Consider the following 20,886-nt stretch of genomic DNA (forward strand, 5'->3'; position numbering starts at 1 on the left):
GCTAAGGGCAGGAGTGGGAACAGGGACACAGGTGTAAGGCTCTGTGGTGTCAGAGCTGGGAAGGAGGATACTAAGAAAGGAAACTGGAATCATGCTTGCTGGAAGTTCACCCCAATAAACATCGAATTGTTTGCACCTTTGGACTTCGGGTATTGTTGCTCTCTGTTCATGCGAGAAGGACCAGGGAAGTAAGTGGGTGAAGGAATAAGCCCCCTAACAACTGTGTTTCGGAAGAATATGCCCTGGGTGTCAATCAATTATATCGGAAGGCTGTATTCATGTCCTCCCAAGGGTAGCAAGTCTAAACTGTACTGGGAACTTGTTTCTAAAAGTATTTCCCACAAAACCCCAGCAATTTCTCTAGGGTGGACCCCTTTCACCTTGCAAAAACAGGTAAATGGGTCACCCAAAGGGAACTTCTGGTAAACCCAGGAAGGGGCAATACGTGAGCTATTCTGGGGGTACTTTGGGTCTGTTTTGGGGGTAACAAGACAAGCAACCCAGGAGACTGAGGAGCAATTCCAGGTTAGGCTATCAAGAGCCAGCCTAATTTTCCATTGGACTCCAGATCAGAGAGCCTCAGGATGACCCTATCCAAGGGGTGAAGACCCTGTATGAAATCCCAAGTCTATTTATTTTATTTGTGACTCTGAATTTTATGCTGGACAATGATTTACATCATTGCATCACCCACTAAAGAACTTCTTCTCAACTCACATTCTGCCTAGGCAGGTGCTGGGAGGAAGCTGAATGGTTTGGGCCCATTGTAAATGTTAGAAGGTGAAGGGTTTAAGTAATTGCTGCTATTTTGTTATTCTAGTTACAGTACTATTTTCCCCTTATTCCTTTTCCTTTGTTCCCTGTATTGTTCTTTAGGGGACTGTGATAATTGTTTTATTCCTTGTATATTGGACTACACTTCTAGTACATTATTTGGTAGTAAACATTTTCCCAAAGGACAACACACATTGTATTCCATGCACTAGGAGGAGTCCCCCTTGGGTGGAGGTATCGTGCGCCAAGATAAAGAACCCAGGACCTATACCCTGGGGTGATGGGGCAGAAGCTTCTCCAAGCAGCAGGCAACAGGAAGAAGGCTTAAGCTACCCATCAGACTCAGGTTACACAAAGAAACCAGAAAGGCTGAAAATGGATTATGAAAGAAGGAACAATGGAACAAGACGGCAGGCTCAGACCACAGATGCAATGACAGAAGATGGAATAAAATGGCAAAAAAGGAAGGGAATAAAGGAAGCCTACAAGCCTAATCAAAGAAGACAACAGTGATGGGAGACATAATAATTAAATAAAGTTGCACAGGAGATATGTAGGAAGAAATTCCACTTTACATTTAACAACCATTGCAACATTCCTTCTGCATAGCCTCATTCTTTCAAATGTAATCAAGGGGGCTGTTTAATTTGGAAATTTTCAGGTTCATCTTGAAAAATGTGAGGCACTCAGCACTAGCTATAGTAAAAGTTTTGGTTCCTCCTGTTGATCTTACAATCACCCTAGAAAATCACCATCAGGAAAGTCAGAAAAGAGTAAGTGGAGGCAAAATAAAAGTGCCAGAGGAACATACTTGTTTTATTTATTTTTCCCTTTTTAAGAGATATTTGTTCTTTTTCATCTATTGACTTAGTTTTATTGAGATTTGATAGGGTTGTACTTATGGAGATAGAGGGAGATGATTCGGATCCTGGTGGTTACGTCTGCCTTTGTGTAAATACTTTTCAGGTTATTTTCTCCAGGAAGTGGAATTTGTTGAAGTGAAATCTTGAGCATTTTCCTGTGAACATCTGTGAACTGTTGGATGTAATTGGCCTATTGCCACTGATGAATGTGCATGTCCTTTTTAAAGCGCAACATGATTTAAAGAGCTCTACAAAGAGAAAGAAGGGTTTTTTTATGCAGAAGTACTAAAATTGGTTTTAAGTAAGTAAGTTTGTTTGGGTTAATTGCCTCTGCAGTATCCCATTAACTGTTTAGTTAACTGGACCAAAGCTGGTGCTCACTGTGTGTAGAGAGGAGTGTTTGACTGACTGGTTGTGTTTAAATGGCATTTCATACTCTTTTATTCCCTTTCACTTTACTTTGCTTAGTTTATCAGTGGCTATGAGCCTAAGGGACTAGAGTCTGAAACAGAGGGGAGTTTGGCTGTTTGCAAGTACTTCAAGAGTTGGTGCTTTAGGTGAGGTGTACATTACAGGCCTATATCAGTATAACGATGACACTCAGAGGTGTGAAAAATTTGCACCCCTGAGCGACGTAGTTATACGAACCTAACACCCCGTGTAGACAGCGCTGCGTCAGTGGGAGAGTTTTTCTTGTCGACTTAGCTATTGCCTCTTGGGGAGGTGGATTCACTATGCCAATGGAAGCTCTCCCATCGGTGTAAGAGCTTCTTACTTAAGCACTACAGCGGTACAGCTGTGCGGATGCAGCGTTTTAAGTTTGGACCTGCCCTCAGAGACTAACAGGGAAATAAAGAAATTGAACTGACAGATATGAGGCCATATATGCACATATAATGCAACACTTAAAAACAGATGGCACAACCTGAGTCTAAGGCAAACTCCATATTGGTTTTAATAGGGATTATTTTTAAATGACAACTTGATATAGCCCTTTCAAGTGAAAATCTTAAACTAGGAATAGGAAGGACATATGGGGATAGTGCATCGTAATATGGGTGGCCTGGATAATGAGAAAGGCAAAAGTAAAGAACATAGTGAGTAAAGGAGGTGGACTACATTGTTCCACTGGAGAGCACTGGTGGCTACCAGCAAGCATGTCTTGGCCAGTGAGCAATCACAGACCTCACTGACGTTAATGGGAGTGATAGCTACCTTTCATTCAGTTTAGATGAGGGAGCAGTTATATGCCCCTTTGTTTAGAGATACCTAAAAGAATAGAAGCTACTGAGCCCAAGGGACTGGACCTCAAAGGAAGACCTGAGCAAGAACTATCTCTGGGAGAATAAAAGAGGTTTCCCTGGGACTGACTGCAAACAAGGGGACTGGGCATTGAATGGTGGAGCTGTGTATGTGAGAGATGCAGACAAGACCAAAAAGCTAGCAGAAAGCCAAAAAGCAGTGAGTGTGGCCCTGGTAAGTAGCTGAGGGAGAGTGCTTCTTGTGGGCACAGGACCATCTGGAAAGCAGGCTTGGATTTCTGGACAAGGGAAACCTCCTGTTATTTGTTACTTCTGTGTTCAGGGAAGATGTGGACAAATTGGAGAAAATCCAGAGAAGAGCAACAAAAATGATTAAAGGTCTACAAAACATGACTTATGAGGGAAGATTGAAAAAATGGGGTTTGTTTAGTCTGGAGAAGAGAAGACTGAGAGGGGATATGATAACAGTTTTCAAGTACATAAAAGGTTGTTACAAGGAGGAGGGGAAAAATTGTTCTTTCTAACCTCTGAGGATAGGACAAGGAGCAATGGCTTAAATTGTAGAAAGAGAGGTTTAGGTTGGACATTAGGAAAAACTTCCTAACTGTCAGAGTGGTTAAGCACTGGAATAAATTGCCTCGGGAGGTTGTGGAATCGCCATCATTGGGGATTTTTAAGAGTAGGTTGGACAAACACCTGTCAGGGATGGTCTAGATAATACTTAGTCCTGCCTTGAGTGCAAGGGACTGGACTAGGTGACTTCTCGAGGTCCCTTCCAGTTCTATGATTCTATGAAACAGGACTTTGAGTATATTCTTAGTAAGTAAACAGGACTGCACCACAGAAATACCTGACTTGTACAATCAATTACTCCTCCTAATGCAAACAACCCATCATGGCCCCAAATATTGGCTAACCGCTCAGGCTGAGGGGCAATAAAATATTGGGTATGGTCCAAACTTATATTCTTCCTGAGTTACAACACAAAACTAAAAGTTAAACTGCAACCTAAGTGTTCTCCCCAAGCTTGGAGTTCTTTGGGTTTCCCCTGAAAGATACCTGGGTCTTAGCCCTTAAGCCTGGTCTATACATAGATTTTGTACCATTATAACTATTATGGTGAGGGGTGTACTTTTTATTTTATTTTACTGAAATACTCACACTAGTAGACCCCCTAGTGTTGATGAGGTTATAGCTATATAAAATTATCTTATTCCATCGAGAGGGAGGTGGACTGGATGATCTACCAGCTCCTTTCCTTTGCTAACTTCTGTCATTTTAAGAACATTGAAAATAGGACTGGCCCCAGGGCAACGAAGGGATTTTTCACTTTAAACTAGAACTTTGTTCTAAACTTTTCCAGAACATCTGACCGGGCATTACCAAGTAACCAAATGTAGGGAGTAAAACATTTACTGTAACAGCAGTGGGTACATATACTTTGCTGTGAGTTAAAAGAATACCAAACTAATTAAACTCTTTGGCTCATCTTCATAAAAATGAGTTCGGTTTTCCAATACAACTGAAGCCTCAAACATATACATTCAAAGAAAAATATCAAAAATTAACAGTATTACTTGAAGGTAATTATTCAACCGGATTTAACCACTACCACACCTCCACAGCAAAAATCCCCATTTGAAACAGATTTCCACCGCTTCAAATATAGTTCCAGTTTGTCATTCTCACCATAAGAAGTCTGTCTCCAACTTGCAACCTTCCATCTTTTTGTGCTGCTCCTCCATCAATAATCTTAGTAACATAAATGCTGTTGTCTCCTGCGATGTGTTGGTTTCCCACCCCTCCTGCAATACTGAAGCCCAGACCTGGAAAAGAAAGGGGAGGAATGCTTGTTAGCAATGCCAGACATACTATTAAAGAATGCAAGGGCAATATGTATTTCCATTAACCTCCTGGAAAGTTATTTTTACTAATAGCAAATAGTATATGAGGAAACTTGCGGGGTATGTGCATCTTTACATTGCACTGCCAATATTTCCGTGGAGATCAGTCACAGATATAGGTTAAGAACATACTGCCATATTGAATCAAGACCAGTAGCATGGACTAGCGTTCACATCACTCTCCCCATCAGTATCTGTCCTACCCCAGGGAAGCTAATGATCCAACCACCAGACCAATTTTGGCAATGAATCCTGGTCATGTGCCACCTGAGGTATTTTGTGCATACGCTAAGAAGACGACCAGTGGTCCATCTAAACCAGTATCTGACAGTGGCCAGTACCAGCAAGTGCAACAAACCCTATGCTAGGGAAAGTGTTTTTCCTGGCCATAAATACAGTTTGGATTATGCTGTGAATCATGGGGTTTTAACTCTTCAAAACTGTTGTGTGTCTTGTTGTGTACGTACACACACACACACACACACACACACACACAAATAAAACTCTCAATATTCTTGTTGTCCCTACAAACAGCTTGATATCAGGGATGGGGAGAGAGAGAAGGAGAGATCCCTTGTAGAATGTATAAGTTGTTCAGTTACCACAGTGAAAAGCACAGAATAGTTTAGGTAAGGACAGATGGAGAATGCAGTCCTTTGTATTTAATTCTGCTTTGCATAATTATTAGCACTCAGCTGTTATGGGTGCATGAAAGATTAGACTGATATACCTTGACGAACAGGTAACTTCTGTTTAGTAACCTGTAAAATTCCCAGATGAAGAACCACACAAAAGATCTCAAAGCTCTGGAGTGATGTCAATAGTGCATTGTAATATGATTAGGAAATGATAATGCAAACTACAGAAAATATATAGAACAGGAAGGGAAAATAAACAGACTTCAGAAACTAGAGGCTTTACCCTTTACCTATATTCTCCCTACTATTACTGCTACACACACATATCACTGCTTTCATTAGTACTAAAATTTTATCTCCCATTTTGCAAAAGTGTATGTCAATACCTGTCTATGGTATCTTATTTTCATAAAAATCTATTATAGACTCCCCCAAAAATTCATAACAGTTGTTTGCTTTTTCTTAGAGTCATATGTCTAATGAGACCTTCCAGCTGAACAAGTAAGTCTTTACTGACACTTGCTATAAGGTTAGATTCGGAGACAACCCACGTGTAACTATTTCTGCAATGAAGAAAATAAATGCAATTGTCTCTGATTTTTATATCACTAATTTTATTTTCAAAATGTATTGTAATCAGTGGTTATAGAAATAAACATTTTATTGATGACTAGAACTTCATCTGGAGAGATGCAGTAGAAAAAGATTTGCTCCCTATAACTTGGCAGTTTACGATTTTCACCAGCCTTATTGCTTGTGCAATAAAACTCACTGATGTTACAGTTAATAACAAAAGGCTTTGTCATCTACATGACTGAAGAGATGAAGTTTTATAATGAATTATATCTGTTGACAAAGAAATTACGGGTTTCCTCTCACAGTATCCTTGGAGAAACATGCTGTCAGATAATGTAATAGGCTAATTAACGGAGACTTGCAAAATTATAAATTACAACGAGAAACCTCTGGAATAATATCTGAAATCCAATGAACTTTAAATGAATTAATTATGACAATTGTTAATAATACATGTAAAATTAATTTAGAATAGTGGGACAATTAAAATAACGTTTTATCTAACTTCTTAATACTCTTGTAGTTATGTCCTATTGTTAAGACAACAATGAGATCAATTCTGGGGGAAAAATTACATGATTTGCTTCGTCCTCAATCATTTCTTTATCACCCGGAGACACAATGAAGGGGAGAAAAGGATGTCCTCTTTAAGAAAACTTCGACGGCAAAAGCTCCAGGACTTTGGCCCAAAACATCTACACTTGGGCTACTGCCTCCTTTGATGACTTATTTATTACACACTGGGTGAAAAAATCCAACACCTGGTGACAGAAGGATCTGGTACTAAAACCCAGGTTTACAGAGCCAGGGACAGCTGATGTTCCCACAGTGCCATGGGGAGCACTGTGGCAAGTAGGCACAGCAGGAAGTACCATCCAAGAAACCCAGAGTGTCAGTACCCCACAGCCCTCTGATTGGCCAAGCACCCTATTTAACCCTGGAGGGTGCCCCAAGAAGTTGTGTGGGCAATCACACAGACTTTGGGCCTACTGCAACTCCAGACCTCACCTCATCCTCTGATCCCAGCCTGACTCTGACCTTGACTCTTGCCTCCTGACTCCAGTCTGATACTACCTCTAATCTTGAGTCTCTGGCTGCAGCTTGGCTGTGACCCGGACTCGTGTTTCCTGATTCCACTGGTCTCAGACCCCAGCCTGATTTGACCCTGGCTCTAGCGATTCCTCCAACCCCTGCTCACAAACTACTGTCCCTTATGTGTGACCCACAGCCCAACTGTGACCACTAGGCCAGACTGCCTATGCCCTGGCCCGTTACAGGTATACACTTTTATGATAATGTAATAAAATTTTCAAAAATATTATTCCAGAATGAGGATGGCAGGCAGAGCAATTTAGTTGATAGGACAGCAGACTGGGAGGCAGGAATGGTGTCCCTAGCCTCTGTTTGCCAGAAGCTGGGAATGAGTGACAGGGGATGGATCATTTGATGATTACCTGTTCTGTTCATTCCCTCTGGGGCACCTGGCACTGGCCACTGTAGCAAGACAGGATACTGGACTAGATGGACATTTGGTCTAACCCAGTAGGGCCATTCTTATGAGTTAGGAGACCTGGGTTCTATTCTCAATCCTGCCACTGAGGTCTTCTGTATGACCTTGGGACCTTCTGTTTTCTCTCTTCATCCCTTGGCAATCCTTAACTGTAAGCTTATCGAAGCAAGGTCTGTCTCCATGTGGCTGTACCATGTCTAGCACAGAGGGGCCTTTAGGCACTACCATAACACAAATGAAATGACTGTCTTCTCTATTTTCAGTTGTTTGCTTTTTCTGGTCAGAAACCTGAGAGAAAGCTGATACCAAAAATTGTTGTCTGTCTATATTGTAGATGGGATGCATGTCGTAATTTGTAAATTGAAAAAAAAAATACCCCTCAAAAACTTTTCTTCCGTCTTGATTGCACAAAGTGAAATTAGTGAACGTGACCCTGATCCTGCGACTGCATCCACACGGAGCCCTACTGACTTTAGTATGTCCCAGTATAGGAGCAGGACTTTGTACGTGCCATTTTCAGTAGACACTTATCACCTACCTTCAAAGCAGATCAAAGCCACTGAGTATGTGATATTATATAGTATGTCCTTTGTTTTCTTCCACTGTGGTCTGCAATATTTTGGTCTAATTTTAGTTGGTGGGTTTAGTGTGAAGATGATGGATGGTGTTGGTGGCCTATGGTGACCTATATGATGTAGGGGTCCCTCCTGGCCTTAACCCTATTATTCTATGATTGAGAGACTACTCCTGTGCAGGTTCTTACTGAATCATTCATCCCCCAAATCCACGGGAGCTGCGGAAGCTCAGCATACTGTAGGATCAGTAAGATGTCACCAGTACATTTACAAGGTGTTGCAGGAATGTATGCATCTCCCATTCATTTTCAAAGGCAGAGCTGCATAACCTATGAAACCAGTGCGAAGCTGCCTATAAGATTGCACAGTCCAATGGACAGCACAGTACTATGTATACTGAGGTTGCATTTGGGACCCACAAAGCCAAGAGCCAGCCTTGAGGATGAATGAATATGGAAGAGCAGAAAGAGAGACAAGAAGGAACAAGCATCCAAAAGAACATACAGACAATTAAGGAAAGAAAAGAAAGAAAATGATACAAAATGACTAGACTACTCAGTATAGGTCACCTGTGATGTAATGGTCTAAATTAGATAATCTAATGACCTCTGCTGGCCTTAAAATATATTAATCTAGACATGGAAGAAGAGACAAGGGGATGATAAAATGAAGGAAGAAAATATTGGCAATAACTTTTAAGTTAGTGAAGTGAATTTAATGTATTTCTGTTGCTTTATTTTATTATTTCCCCAACAGACATTTTATATCTCAAAGTTTGGGGGACATAAGAACGGCCATACTGGGTCAGACCAAAGGTCCATCTAGCCCAGTATCCTGTCTTCCGACAGTGGCCAATACCAGGTGCCCCAAAGGGAATGAACAGAACAGGTAATTATCAAGTGACTGGGATGTTTATGATAGTTTGACTACTGTAAAAATTCACATAGGTTGTTAATAAAGACAGTTGTTTTAAGTTACTGGAATATACTGAATACGATTTTAAAAATCCATTGGTTTTTACTGCTTTTATAACCTTTCAAAAATATTTTAATTTCATTTTTTAGTTTAAAACATTGTATTTAAATGTAGACTCTCCCCATCTCCCTCAATCTCAGAGGTGGGGAGACTTTCTATGGGCCAGCATGGGAAAGAAAACCCTTGGTCACTTCAAATATTGCCTCCTCCTTGTTTCTCCCATCCTTGTGGGCATTTATTCTCTGCACGGCTTGACAGGTGCCTAGCACAATTACTTATTCAAAAGGAGGTCCAGTTCCCCGATAAACTGCAGCTGGACTCAGAGTAGGAGAAGACATGTCCTAGAGAAGGTGGAGAATGGAACTGGGACTCCTAATGTCTGGCAAGGAGATAACCCCCTCTGCCCAAACCATATGAGGGGAGGACAGTGGGGACCCAGTAATGTGCTAGAACCAGGTTAATGGTGCAGAAGGTGACAAGCTAAAAGCAGCCCCTGACCCCTGGGTGATAGAGAGTTGTGGAGCTGAAGGCAGTGCACCTCCCCATGTGGTATGGAAGGAAGGATAACCTGTGCTGGACAAGTTATTGCCAGATAATTCCCACATGTGCAACTTAATAGAGTTGCAGCCTGGTTAAATCAAATTTCTAATGTCCTGTCTTTCTTCCTGCAATGTCGGAGACAATGATTAATTTCAAGAAAGCCAAGGTAGCGACAATATTTGCATGAAAGCCAAGCAATTCAAAGTCAATGTTTATGCCATCACTTTTTTGAGGGGGGAAAGGGGACAGGAGGTTTGGGGTTGCACAGTGGTTTGGGGTTTAAACCAAATTGTGAACCAGACATAAAAGTTGGAACCAAACTGAGTTAGCAATAATGATCCGTAAAAGCAACTGTCAGAGAAAACAACAGCTGCAAGTCTGGGGAAAGATATCTGGACAGAAGTGACAGGACAAAATGATATACAGAGATTGTGCAGCATGAGCAAGTGACAGCCTGTAAATTTGACATCACTCATGTCCTTTTTTTTTGGTGCTCTAAATTGATAACCATGTAAATCAATTTCTGTCTAAAGGAAAACCTTCATGACAACCTTATAAGAGCTTAGCAGGCAATATCCTAGCAAATGTAAGTTTAATTGATAATATCACAAAAACTGTTTACAGAACTGAGATCAGAAAGCTAACCCCTTAACCGTGAACATTTCCAATTTGTAAATAATTTGAGTGTGCGGAGTAAATGCTGTCATTAAAAGCGACTAATAATTTTAATACATCCTCTAGTTTTAGTTAAGCCAGCATTTACATGTATTTTGTATTATGTGTTGCATGAATGCAATGTTTGGATACATGTTTTAAGTCTGTCAGTGTGTGTTAGCAAAAATACACTGTGTTTATACTTAGGATTCATAATAAACCTTGGGAACACTGGGGGCATTCGTATTGGTTGCTTAATGTTGTTTTATTAATCATAGACATTTTTAATGTGATAACCTGCTTGTCCCTATACAATATAGAAAATAAGGGTGGTGATAGGGAATATAGGTCATTTGTTCCTCATGGCGGGAGTATTGCGTGCTGCTGTACCTCACTGCAGTGGTGTCCAGACCCAGGAAGAAGTGGCTCCTTAGAGCCAGTGAACAGTGGGCGGGGGGCAGGAAGGGGGCAGAAATAAAGCCTAGCAAAAGTTTCAGAGTCATTGATGGAAGCCTCCCTGGGTTGAAGGAATCAGGAGCAGCTAGCTTAGTTAAGATCAGAAATGCCACACCCATCATTGGGTGAGGAACTTGATGGGGCCAGCAGTGAAATGGGGACTGTCCCAGTAGCAAGGGTAATAGGTAGCTCCTCCCCCGGGAGTCTCTGGCACCATTGGGCAACTGGGGGAGAGGGATGCTGATTAGCCGGCATTCCCCAGCTGCCACGATTTTAGCCCAGCACAGGGCTCTGTGGAGCCTCTTTCGGCTCCATTCCAGAAGCCCACCCTCCCACCCAAACTAGGAATGGGAACTTGGCCTGACAGACGCTGTGGATCTAGCCAATCATCTTTTTAGGGGGTCCTCTGCCAATGGAAGAAGGGCATGGGCCAATTGGCAGAGGACCAGGGAGTTTTTTGCCTTCCTTGCAGCACCTTCAAGCCACAGTGGGTTGAGTAGGAATGTGCTTAGAACCTAACTAAGGTATGGGGTGGAGTTGTTTATTTGTTGCAATTTATGGCCTGTTTCTAGTGAGGTTAGCAGAATAAAATCAACCATCCCAGAGGCAAAAGACCTGGGATTTTGATGTTGGGCCTTGGCCTCATGTGATGGGGTGAGACCTAGTGGCCTTCATGGTCCGAGGTCAGACCTTGTGGCCCTTGAAGGCCGAAGTCCCCATCCTGCTGCACCCTCTGTCCCCTTCACGTTGGGTGAGGTGGAGTGGTGGGGGAGGGTGCTACCACTCAGAGAGAGCTGAGTCCTGGGGGGGTAGGATGAGGAGAGTCTACCCCGCATTATGGGTTATATTGTAAGGAGCCCTCTAGCCCCCACACTGGAACCAATTAAATGCCTTGTATAGGAGAGTATGGATGATGGCTGGGTAGTGCCCTCCCCGTATGAAAGTTTAATAAAAGTTGTGGCCTGCTGCTTAATTCTATGCATCTGTCCTCATATTGCTGCTGTGTCCACATAAACCAGAGCTGAGCAAACAACTGATTTTCCAGTTTGGTGGCAGCAGAGGAAAAAACAAACCAAATTCAGTTTGGATTGAACCAAATCTGAAAAAATTCAGAATTTTGTGGGAACTGAAAAAAGTCTATTGCAGAGGGAGGGATTTCAACCTGGGTCTCCCACATCCCAGGTGACTCCCTTAACCACTAGGGTAACTATTATAAAAGAGGACAGAGCAGGAGCAGCACCACCACCACCTTTACCCCTCCACCTCTTGCAGCCATTTTGTGAATAGGTTAAACCAGTGGTTTTCAATCTTTTTTCATTTGTGGACCCCTAAAAAATGTTGAGTGGAGGTGCAGACCCTTTTGGAAATCTTAGATATAGTCTGTGGACTCCCATGGGTCCATGGACCACAGGTTGAAAACCACTGGCTTAAACTATTCATGTCAAATTTGTGAATAGTTTTGGGTCAACTGAAGCTTCATTTTTCAGCAAATAAATCATTTGTTTGGAAAATAAAATTGCCCAGCTCTACCCAGAATCTGAAAATACAACTGACCTACTCTCATGAAAAAGGGAAGAGAGTGATTTTCTGATAAGAAGCCTGGACACTGAGTTCTGGAAACTTAAGTGCACCCCTGTTAATTTACCATTATGGCCCCAAATCACAAGCACAGCAGAGGGAACCTGTTAGTGTAGGGCGAAGACTGTCTTGGTAAGCGGTGCATTTCTTGTTCCATCTCTTCCCCTAGTCCTCTGAGCTTATGTTTTTCTGATGTAAAGTGCAGAGACTGCAGTGTGCTGCCTCCCCGAAAGAAAGACTGAGGAGAGTGGAGTGGAAAGTGGTAGAGCCTAACGTTACCAAATTGAGAGTATTTCATTGGCTGTTATACGCTTGATCTGCATAGGAGGAGGAGTTATACCTCCATTTTGAAGCTGTGAAACTGGACCTGACAGTGAAATAAGCTAACATAATCAAAAAGTAACAAACATTCCAAGGTCAGGGTCCAATCCAGCTCAGGTTGTAGAGCCTAGCTTCCCCCAATCATTCTCCCTCATCTGTCTCAAAAGCAACCACCCTCATACCTCTCCCTCATCTGTCTCAAAAGCAACCACCCTCATACCCCTCCCCAGGAGTAGCTTTAAAAGGGAAAAAGGAAACTGAGATGGAGTTAATCCCCTTTGGATCAGAGATGAGGTAATGCTCCTGTACCCAGTTCCCAAAGCATTGCTAAGAATATACTCGTATAAGAATGTCCTCTGCAAAATCACTCTAAGCTTACAGAATTTAATCATTCTATATTCATTTGCTCTTTCTGAAAGGAAAAGTTATAACAGTCATACATCAATTAAGTTGTCAATGCTAGTGTGATGTATTCTTCTAAGATGGGCTTCTAGTTCATCAAATTCCACTTAACTTAGGAAAGGAACACAGGTAAATTAACACAAGATAATTTGATTGATACCCTTTGACTGATTAGATTTGACAGATAGCACAGTTATGGAAGCAACATAAATAACAAGAGCCACAGAGACATGGCTAATTCTTAACAGGGTGCTGCAGAAAAAGAAAAAGAATTCCTGTTACTACTCCCCTTGACCCTTTAGTTCCAGCACCAATGACCACCTTACTCCATGTTGTTGTGAAGAGAGAAATGCCATGCAGAAGACTGCTCATGCTTAAAGGCATATTAATGGTGTTGGGTGGGGCTTGTTACGCTTGCAATTACTATATTTCTTCTGTCTACATTATTGACATATATGATGCTTTAATGGTTACCTCAACTATTTCAGCCTGTGGAGTTTGCTTATGAAAAAATGAACTAAATTACAAAATTAATTCAATTTTAAAAATAAATTAAAGTCTATGTAGGTTCTATGGTCTTACAAAGGGCAGTTTAGGGACAGATTCTGCTCTCTAGATATTTTCATTTTTCATCTGCTGGGATCCATACACTAATCCCTGGGAAACTACTATCCTCATCCACAGTAAATATCACTGTGTCTTTGTCCTCAGGCTGGAGAAGTACATTTAAACTGCCCTTTGTTTGAGTGAGTTCTTATGAATCTCTTCCCAGCCTGGCTTATTTGACATTTTATTCCAATAAAAGTTCCATAAATATAATTTAGCTAAATTTTGTATCCACTCAGAGGAAACATCAAACAAATGTTAAAAAATTCAGTTTAAGACATTTTACAGTTCACAACATGTTTCACCAGAGCTCACAAGAGCTATCTGCTTCTAGTACTCTCTCTAATTTCCACACCAGCCTTCCCTTGACCATTTGAGAGGGCTCTTTGTGAAAGTGACAATTGGACAATATGGCGATAGCCTGGGAAAGTATAACTGAAAAACATCTAATTGATCCCATCATTAAGTTTCTTTCTCGTGGGTTTTTTTTGTGAACTCAGAATTATTAAGCATCTTCTTTAGTGTCTGACATTTATACAACGTATGTAATAGTCTGCATTTATTTCTCAATTTCAGGCAGAGTGAGGCAGATGTACAATGCTTGTAGGTGAAAAGGATACCCTTTGAAATTACCATTATATAGAAAAAATGATAGTTGAACTTTATAATAGTTGAAGATATTAGTCTACTAATGTCTTCAACTATTATACAGTTCTACATTTCCTTTGCTCTTGGCCACAGAATCTATTGAGATCAAGAGATAGATTGTCTACACCTTTCCCTGCTGCTAAACCAACACAGATGCTTGCCAGAGTTTAGACCCAGAATGTTCTGAAACTTCAAGCTTTGTGCTGGCCAGTATACACAGCAACACTAGTTGGAACCTTTGGGTGTGGCTAGACAGGTTATGGGAGAGGCTGTCGCTATGGCCACTTTTGCAGCTGTAGCTGGGCAGCAGATGCAGTGCACAAAGCACTTTGTAAAGGATTAACAAGGAGTGCTCTACAACCCAGATTCTTCTCCTTGAGGCCATCAGCCTGCGTCAAGCCTGAGCAGAGATAATGACTCTGGTCAGAGCTCCTTAATCCCACATTTTTATAGGTAAATTGAATGGAAATAACAAGTATCAGGGGGTAGCCGTGTTAGTCTGTATCTACAAAAACAACAAGGAGTCCGGTGGTACTTTAAAGACTAACAGATTTATTTGGGCATAAGCTTTCGTGGGTAAAAAAACAGTTCTTCAGATGCATGGAGTGAAAATTACAGTTGCAGGCATTATATAATGACACATGAAGAGAAGGGAGAATGGAAATAACAAAGACTCTTATTATAACCACAGAACCCCACAATTCCTTTTTTGCAGAGCCACCTTTCAGAAGAGAGCCAGATATTAGCTATAACTCCTATCAGGTGAACAATATAATATTTTCCACCTCAAACATGCCTTTCATTTTTTGACCCAAAACATTCAACAATATAATCATTAATTAATGATGTAGGGTTCTGCAAGGCTCCCTCTTATCACTCCTCTTATTTAATGAGCGCATGAGGCTGCTGTCAGGGCTGTTTAGGAGACATGGGTTGAAATGTATTTAGTCGGCTGATGATACACAGCTTTATATTTTGACCTCACTAGAGCTGTCAGTTGCATTACTTCGGGTCTGAAAGAGGGCGAACCGGCTGAGCAGCTAAGACTGTGATGACATCTGTGGTTGAGTAAGCACCCGGAAGAGATGGAAGGATAATGATTGAGGGGGTTTGCCATCTGGGATCAATCTGGTTGGATTCCCAGCTGCTATTAGAACATCCAGTGGTAGCTACAATGAAGTCAGCCCTTCTCCATTTCAGATGCAGACCGTGAATTGTTACCCATGCCTTCATCACCTCAAGATCAGACTCCTGCAATGCCTAGGGTTGCCAGTATTGGTTGGATGTATTCCTGGAGATTTCATCACATGACATAATCTTTAATTAAAGATTAATCTTTAATTTCTGGAGGCTCCAGGCCAATCCTGGAGGGTTGGCAACCCTAGCAATGTCCTCTGCCTGAGGCCACATCTTTTATTTGTGCTCCTTGATAAGTGGTGTTTCTTCCTTTGAGAGCTGTAGCATGTCCTATGTGGATCAGAGGTAGACAAATGACACACACTAACCAGTGTGTTATGTACTTCTCGACACAAGAAGCTCATCCTAAGTATCCGAGGCCCATGACAGTTCAAATCCTATGTGACAAGATTTCTGGATATTTCTGGGCAGCGTTTCTAGCTTAGTTTCTCTGCAATCTGCATGTGTGTACAAACATCTCAAACAAGTCCATTCCTTCTCCTCATTGCTTCTCTCCCTGCCTCTGGATGTAAAAATCAAATGCTGCAGTAGAATGCATGTGGGTTACAACAGCCAGAAAGGAATTTACTCCTAGCAGAGATTTATTTGCCTTTTGGAGTAGAATAAATGTTTGCATTTGATTTAAATGCCCCCCATAGGATTTGGGAGGAAGCACTCTGACACAAATACTGACATATCTTCAAATATAGTAGCAGGAATCTCTATAGTAAACAATAAGAATATAGATACGGCAGATAATATGTAGTGTTTGCATTATCTCAATAAAGGCTAATCTTTTTGTGATCCTGATAAAGGGCCTGAAAATACATTGTCACATTATTCTGCCTAAAAAGTAAATGTTCAACACCCATAAATCAAACTTCTTATCTGCTCTTTTGCCTTCAATTTTGCAGTTAAGACTTTTAAAGAGTATTTCCTATTATGGATTTTTACAGGCACATACTTATCACAAAAGATCATAGAAGGATAGATTCCCTTTGGATACAGTTTAAGTGATGGGATGCAGAGAATTTTAAGACAAGCATGAAATTTCTCATTAAATGTTGTACATTCTCTATAATTTATGTGTCTAAATAGATTTGAAGATAAAATACAATTTTGTATTCTCTTTTGAGCTACTCAGTCATTTAAAAGCATATTTTAAAACTCTTCTGGCTATAAACAGGAAAGCAGTGTTCCTAATTATTCACAATTAGCTGATTTTTAAACGGAAGCTAATTAATGACAACTTGCTTCTCACTAAAAACCATACATCAAAACATACTGTTATATTTCCACTAGCACAAATACTATGAAGAGAGAAAATCATTTAATGTCTGACTTGTATTGTTACTCTGAGTCATGGCAAATATTTGAGGCAATGTAGCACGATCATATCATACTGATCCTACACGTTTCACATGAAAAAGCTAAATTATTGAAAAAGAAGATACCTACAAGATCAACCACATAAGAATAAATTAATAGCCAGTTAGGGCCTGATTCTTTGAAAGTTGAGGCCTAAAGTTTCATGTAGATTTTTCCCTTTAAATTTGTGTGCCTGCCCTGCATATGTTTATATTGCAATTGTGCATGCAAATTGGCTCCCTGCATGTATATTTTAATGCACACACAAGAATATGGCTGGACGTTAGGTCTCAACCTTCTGAAAGTCAAGTTACGGAGGCATAATTTTGCCACCTCTACCCCTCAGATTCAGATCTCCCAAATTTGGGTTTATGAATTTAAATGTTGCAGGGGACCAAGTTATCCCTATTTGTTAACCCAACAATTAGCTACTTTTATAACATTTGCCTTTGCTACTCTCTTATTTTAATTACAATATTGGATCAAGAATGGTTAGAGCACAAAACTGAAGGCTAAAAATTCTTACATTTTACTCCCTCTATGGCCTTGGCCAAGTATCCAAACTTCTCCACTCAAAGATAAAATTATTCAGTGATTATGACGACTAAAACCAAGCACTGCATTTACTTGTTATTGGCCAGTGACTGCTTAGAACTATGTAAACTATTTGTTGGAATTTATAGAGCCATTTTAATAACTAATACATAAGGAAAGAGTGAGTTACTTGTGTTTAATAATAATTACATAAAATCAATACATTTTCTTGAGAATTTAAAGCAACAGAAGTATTTATACATATAGTAAAGAGAATATATTTAGGCCCAGATTTCTTCCCTGCACTTAATCAAGCAGAAATGATTCCAGTCTTGAAAAAACATCCATTGGGAGATAGACAGGAGAAGTGCCACATTCACTGACTCATGTAGCCTGCCTGGTGGAATGCTACCCTTCCCACAGATATAACATGGCTTCAGGTGGACTCAAGTTATTTGGCAATGCTTCTTTTTGATTTCCTGGGGATCTATGGGGTTTGGAGTTGAACCTGCAGGTGTCAATGGAAGACGAAACCCTCCCAACCTGCCTCCCACCCCCAAACAAATCTAAAAGCTGAGTAGTTCCTCCACACCACTCCCTGGTATCACTGGACCCTAAATAATCTAATAACTTAATATTGTTTTTACTAAGTAATTAAATTACTTAAGCCCAAATACTACAATGGGCTCCATTAATGAAACTAGGCCACTTTCCATCCACATGGAGCCCCAGTGAAGTCGGGTATAGGGGCCCTCCCATGCTGAACCTCTTCAGGATTGGGGCTGTGGTGACCTCGTATAAGTAACTAGTCATACAATTAGGAAGTAAAACCAATAAAAAACAATTGAGTTACTTGGTATTTAATTGCTACAGTTTACCTTAAATTATTACACATTATTCCAGTTACTTACAGAATGGACACAGTATTTAGCACTCCTAAGAACTGAAAGTAGCAGGGTTTCATCTTGCAAACATGCACATCAGTGGTCGCAGGATCAAGCATAGTTTTAATATGCTACTTTTTTTTTTCCTGATACCACTCACAAACCACGCTAAACACTCCCACAGACTCTGGCAAATCTGTTTGTACAGACTGAAGAACATCCCCGGAGAACAAAATCCTGACTCACAGGAAGACAATATCTATTTGTGATTTATTTTTTAAAAAATGATTTGCTGTATATCACAGTAGCAGAGATTAGTAAGATGATTTATATTTCTAACTTGTTTACTGTGAGGTCACTTCTTCTTAAATTGAGATTAAGTTCCATTAAAATATTTAATGATCTGTTACCAGTTAAATGGAGGCAGAAAGAGCAATCTGTCACTCTGCGATCTGCTTAACTACCACAAATGATTCTGTCAGGGAGAGAGCCATCAGTTACTTTTGTTCCTCATCTATCTGATGAAAGCATTTTAGCACTGATCCCCTTACTCCAGTTGCAAAGTAGAATCTATCTGAATGGAAATATTTTCTTGAACTGCCTGATTACATTTAAACTTGAACATACAAACTGAAATCAGACTTTATCTTGTAAATGGTCTTATCTATTCACAACTGATTCGTGAATAACTTGCCATTCATTTTGTTACTTTTGCCTTATAAGAGAGTGAGACATGGATTAAACGAGTGTTTTTGTATTGGAAGACTCTGAAATCTCCACTATTACAAATTACATATCACCTGTTGGCAATGTTCTGAACAAGGAATGGAGATAAAAACACGATTGTACTGACTGAGCTACAGCATTAACATTACACTCTGAAAACACTGGTTCAGGAACAACATGTTCTTGGTTTGGTTCTTTCCTCTGCATTTCCATGCAGCTGTACTTCAGCCACTCAGTATACTGACAACAAGCAGGCTCATCTGCAATGCTCTACGAGATAAAGTGAAACAAAAATGCTACACACAACAATATAAAAGCTACCATGGCTCCTCACTAAGCTAATGGTGGTTCTCTCTTTTTCTATTAACACCACTCTGAGTGTTTTGTCAGGGAGAAGTATTATAGTTCCCCAAAGTATTTAAAGAAAGAGGAATCTGGAGGGGCCCATATTTGAAATCTGCAGACAATAATATCGGACCTTTCAAGACATGTCCTGAAGCACATAAGCTTATCTGAGAACCAATGCCTTATCCATGTTGAGAACAGGACAGTGCTCACTACAATAATATTTAAACATGGTTGTTTCAGGAATAGTTATATAGCAAGCTTTCTTTGATCAATGTGGTTTCCCTGGACATTATCATCAGGGCTTTTCGGACATCTGTGTTAAGACCCCACTATTAATCTTCCTAGGTAGTTTATAGCAGGGGTTCTCAACCCCTGGGTCAGTACCCAAAATTGGGTTGTCAGAATGTTTCAAAGGGTCACATGGTAGCTCCTGTGGCTCCTCCCACAGGGCTCACTGGCCTCGTCTCCCTGCTCCAGGCACGGCAATCGCTGGGGTCCAAGCACCACTCATAATGGCGGGAGTCTGGATAGGCCAAATTTGAGTGAGTGGCACAGCAACTGCATGAACCAGGTCACAACCCCACTCACAAATATTTGGTCCAGTCAGAGGGGTGGGGCCAAAACTGAGCAGTGCTGCAACCACAGAGCCGAAAGCCAAGCCCTGCCAGCCCCACAGCACAAGAGCTGCAGGAGCCGCCACTGTGGGGTGAATGCTGGGCAGGACCCAACCGTAATGGGGGGCAGAACCTGATCAAAACCACCCCAGGGCCTGCACCCCCAGACTATTTACTGTGTTGCAACAATCTGATTGAAAGCCCCTGTTAATAACTGTCTGGGGAACCATACTAGAACTCAATGAGCATGGACAGTGCCTCAATATTCGGAAGCCAATGTAACTACACCTCATAGTATTGTTGATGAAAGGAAAGACTATGTAAGGCAGAGGGTGAATGCTGGGGCAACCCGATTATCTGAAATCTCTACGGCTACCTCAAACCTTGAAACTATTAGGCATTTATTTAATCCAAGGCTCTGACCCAATGGACTCAGTAAGTCAAGACTTCAAAGCCTGCAAGCCCATGACCTTATTTATAGGAAAACAGCTTCCTGAGATCAGGACACAAGTGCTGGGTACAAAGTAGAGATTCAGCGTTAAAGGTCATTAGTGCTGAGTCTGAGTGAAGGCATGCTGTCTAAAGTGCAGTAGCTGAGGCCTAGAGTTAAAGCGTGAAGTCCAGTAGAGTCAAATAGTCTTTGCAAAGACAGCCAGCTGTCTGTCCAAACTAGGTGTCCCTGAGGGATATGATCCTGTTTTTGTTAACAGAGAAGTTCAGAAAACAGGTCGGTCCTACTGGATGTGAATTACCATCAACCTGTGCTGAGGCAGTACTTTGTTCACATATTCATTAACATTTACAGATGTAGGGAGGATTCTATTGTAATAATGCCTCCTATGTCTCCTAGACAGAAATAAAGCAAACAGAAGGCAACCAAAATACAAAATTACTGTCAAGGGCAAGCAAAGGAAATTGTTTATATTTAATCTCTTGTAGTCACAGAAGTTATTT

General features: G+C 40.9%; 1 protein-coding gene across 11 annotated transcripts in view; it reads right to left on the minus strand.

Annotated features, from left to right (window-relative positions):
* Nucleotides 1–20,886, minus strand: part of DLG2 (discs large MAGUK scaffold protein 2) — a 1,449,547-nt gene that overhangs the window by 378,894 nt on the left and 1,049,767 nt on the right. For all 11 annotated transcript variants that reach the window (XM_043528333.1, XM_043528345.1, XM_043528361.1 and 8 more), the window contains one exon: nucleotides 4,589–4,725. In XM_043528333.1, the coding sequence (XP_043384268.1) occupies nucleotides 4,589–4,725 (137 nt within the window). The remainder of the gene's footprint in view (nucleotides 1–4,588; nucleotides 4,726–20,886) is intronic.

This window comes from Chelonia mydas, chromosome 1, assembly GCF_015237465.2.
Source record: "Chelonia mydas isolate rCheMyd1 chromosome 1, rCheMyd1.pri.v2, whole genome shotgun sequence".
Lineage (NCBI taxonomy): Eukaryota > Metazoa > Chordata > Testudines > Cheloniidae > Chelonia > Chelonia mydas.